General features: G+C 40.3%; 1 protein-coding gene across 1 annotated transcript in view; it reads right to left on the reverse strand.

Annotated features, from left to right (window-relative positions):
• Positions 1-4,241, reverse strand: part of LOC107989876 (AT-rich interactive domain-containing protein 1B-like) — a 155,194-nt gene that overhangs the window by 15,923 nt on the left and 135,030 nt on the right. The window contains exon 6 of the mRNA XM_025059236.1: positions 981-1,067. Coding sequence (XP_024915004.1) covers positions 981-1,067 — 87 coding nt within the window. The remainder of the gene's footprint in view (positions 1-980; positions 1,068-4,241) is intronic.

Raw genomic sequence — 4,241 nt, forward strand, 5'->3', positions numbered from 1 at the left:
AGGAGGGGGATGAGGGGGAGGAGGGGGGGGAGGGGTCCTTAGTCCTAGCTGGGGAATAAAAAAAAACAAACAAAAAAAAAAAGAGAGCAAAAGCAACAGCCGGCCTCATTAACTGGAACAGTGTTTTCCTGGAGTTAAAACATTTTACTGCAGCGGAGCTTCAAGATACGACGTACTGGAAATACTACTCCAAATACCAGTTAGGAGTACGCAACTTTTGCAGGATTTTCAGTGAATATAAGATGTTTATTTTATATTATCAATATATTTGTTTACACAGCGGAACATCGAGATACCAGCATAATCCGTTTCCAGGACCGAGCTCAAGCTGCTCGTATCTCGAATCATTTTCAAATCAAAAAATTAACCCTTATTTATTATTTCCTTACCTTCGAGACGGACGATACGGTAGCGGCTAATGGCGGCATGGGAGGAGTGAGGGAGGGAAGAGAGTTGGCCCGCACGTAGACACTTGATTCCGTAGCGTACCTTACACGTACGCTACATTAACTTAACTTAACGTATTTTTTTCGCAGACACCACGCTCATATTTTTTCGTCAATTTCACGCTTCATTTCCATGGACGTCATGCGTTTCTTCTTCTCGCTACCGTACTATACACAATACGGAAGACTCGCGGGAGTTGCGCACACTCGAAGTGAACGAGTGAGGCGGCGTGGGCTGCGCCGATGCTCGGCCACCTAGCGTTTGCGTCTGTAAGCGCGCTCGTATCTCAAAATCTGTAATCGTATCTCAAAGCAAAATTTTACTCAAAGGCTCGCTCGTATCTCGAAATACTCGTATGTCAAGACGCTCGTATCTCGAGGTTCCACTGGTATCTATGTTTTTGTTGTTTAGATGGGGGGTTAATTTCATTAAATAATATGTTTTTTTTGGGGGGGGGGCTGGAACTAATTAATTGCTGTTGTGGAGCAGTTTAAACTCGTGTCAATCTCACATAAACACACACATTCACGCACCTCTGTCCTGAGCCATGGGTGATCGGGTGACTGGCGGACGAGCTCCATCTGCTCCGTTCCCAGCATTCTGTGGTGGCGCTGTAGAGCCTGTGGAAAAACATGAAGCTGTCACAGGAAAACTGGCAGAGTCACATGGCATTGACACCGAGTAAAAAAGGTAACAACTGAACAACCCTGTCTCCGTAACAAAACGCTGCTACGAACAAAGAAAAGAGAAAAATGGAATCTCCTAATTATCGGGGAGGCCATCAAAAGAAAATGGATTTCTAATTGCTTTTTATCTGCCGCCCCGAAAACTGAAAGACTGAATCTGAAAGGGTCGTGGAAACAATCCAGCCTTGATATATCTCACACATGTTCGCGCACAAACTCATTATTTTTCTTCTGATTCTTTTCTTCTGTTTTTTTCCCGCCGTAACGTCTGACAACTGCACTGAAGGTAAAAAAAAAAAAAACAAACCAACTGCAGCGTCGTCTTTCCTGCACTTGCCCTAACGGTGTTACCCCTGGGCAGATCTGATGCCCGAGCCACTGCTGCCAGACACCGGGAGGCAACACAATCACTTTACATGAAGTTGTTGGCAATTCGCTATTAGGTAAACGACAAATGCACTTCCAGCAGACACGCTGTATCAAGTCATCGGAGTCCCGGCCGCTTCCTGGTGTCGGCATTAAAACCCGACCGATCCCCCGGCAGAAAAGCTCCGCCATTTGAGCATCATCGATTAGACAGTCGCGCGGGTCTTTGGGCTGAGGCTGTTCCATTGAAATCCAATAGTGAGTTGAGGTTCTGATTAGGACGAGGGCAGATGGAGACTACGGCGGATTGATTTGGCGCACAGGAAGGAGAAAGAAGGCAAATTGACCTTTTATCTGTGGATTCAGACAGGAGACAAAGTGGAGAGAAGAAGTCTGTGTGTGTGTGTGTTCTCTGGATCACATGGTCAACGCTGGGGCTAGCCTAAATATACATGTACATATATATGTATATAAAAATATATGTGTGTAAATATACATGTATATATGTGAACAGAAATAAAAATACATATATAAATATATATTTATGTGTATACAACATATATTATCAATGTATTTATATATTTAAATATAAACATATATATGTATGTGTGTATATATGTATGTATGTATGTAAACATATATACACATCAAGTATAAATATATATTTATGTGTATGCAATATATAATATGTAATATATGTACTTATATATTTAAATATATTTACAAACAAATATATGTGTATAATTAAATATAAACACATATATATTTAAATATAAAGACATATATGTATGTGTTTGTAAATATACAGTACATGTATATATGGAAACATATACACATGTATATTAATGTAATATGTATAATGTAATATATACACATACATATAAATATATATTGTGTATACAATATTATACAATATATATTTATATGTATGTGTATATAAAATATCATATCAATATTATTATATTTTTAAAAATATTTACACACATATATAAATATATGTGTGTATATTTGCACAGCCTTAGTGCTGTAAAATCAGTGTTTGACTTCTTTATTACAGGTGAAACAATTCACCATATTCAATTTTGAGGAGTAAAAAAAAAAGGTGAAGTTTGATGTGGGCGTGCATGTGTGTGTGTGTGTGTGTGTGTGTGTTTCTGTGATGTGTTTGTCCATGAAAGCAGGAATACATGACTGGGGGTGGGGCACACTCTCCACATAAACAAACCCAATTAAGTCAACATAATTGCTTTGCATAAAACTGCATAAACAACATTTCCCTCCACCACGCCGCCCACACACACACACACACACAAACCAACACACAAACACACACCAGCAGTTACACACACACACACACACAAACACACACCAGCAGTTACGCAAACAATTGTAAATAAACATACTTAAGAAAAAAACAAAACAAAACAAAACACACTACACGTCACACACGGAGCCCCTGCCTCGTACATGAACAGCTCCGTTGGTGCTACTTCAAAGAGAGGGTATTTGATTAGTTAGCCCGCCACCATGTGGCAGAGAAATCGTCGAATTGCTCGGAACACGTGATTAGAAAAGTCAAATCGACTTCTTTATCCTGATAATGTCATGACCTACACCAGAGTAAATATATAATTGTTTACAAACTTATTACTAGCTAAAAATATGTTTAGATAAACTGACATAAAAAAATAAAGAGACCAGGTCTTGTCCGCTGTTGTCGCTATTGTCGCTATTGGGATGTCCGATATTAACTTTTTGCCGATATCCAATAAGCCGAACTTTTATCCAAACATTCAATTTCAGATTCCTATGTCAACCGTTGCCTGCTCACTAACGTGGTGGGTTAAAACAGTGTTTCTCAATTATTTCCTGCCCCCTCGTGGACAGAATTAAAATACAATTGAGCGCCTGGTAATATTTATTTATTTATTTATTTATTTATCTGTACAAACCACTGTAAGAGTTAATACAATGAGCTACAGTGCTGCCATCTAGTGACCAGAGGCCTGTTTACCGTTCATAAGGTTCTGTGTTCATGTGTTATGAAGGAGTTAACAGTTACGGGAGTGGGAGTGGCAGTGAGGTTTTGGAGAATTTGGGTCGAGAGCAATAAAGAAGTTCAGAACGAGTTCCTGCAATTGGGTTTCAATGAAATTTCTTCAGAGAACCGAGGCATCTGATTGGTCGGTCGCCGGGGCGTTAAACTATTTTTAGAGCACACGTAATTTAGCATTGCGGTATCAGGTCTTCATTATCGGAGGAAAAACCGATAACAATTCTTACAGATATTACAAAACATGCTAATATCGGGCCGACAATATCGGTCGTCCGATATTATTGATTAATGAAGCCAACAAATAATCAATAGGTAGAACTTTTTTGACAGCGCGTCCTAACACAGAACCCTGAGGTACTAACACGGAACCCTGCGGTACTAACACAGAACCCTGCGGTACTAACACAGAACCATGTGGTACTAACACAGAACCATGTGGTTCTCCGCAGCTCTGCACTATTTAACCAATTGTTCCGTCTATTTGCCAACAGCTGAAGCCAAAGCCTCTTGTAGTTGCGACTTGTGACCACTTGTTGCCGGGTAAAAAAAAAAGTCAACTTCACCGCGCAGTCTTTGCGTGTGTGTTATGTGTTGTTTGTGTGTGTGTGCGTGCGGAGGACCAGCCAGACTGTCAGGGTTGGTTAGCCTGGATGGCACGGTGTTGGTGACAGCAGCTGGGTGTGTGT

Source organism: Cynoglossus semilaevis, chromosome 1, assembly GCF_000523025.1.
Source record: "Cynoglossus semilaevis isolate Cse_v1.0 chromosome 1, Cse_v1.0, whole genome shotgun sequence".
Lineage (NCBI taxonomy): Eukaryota > Metazoa > Chordata > Actinopteri > Pleuronectiformes > Cynoglossidae > Cynoglossus > Cynoglossus semilaevis.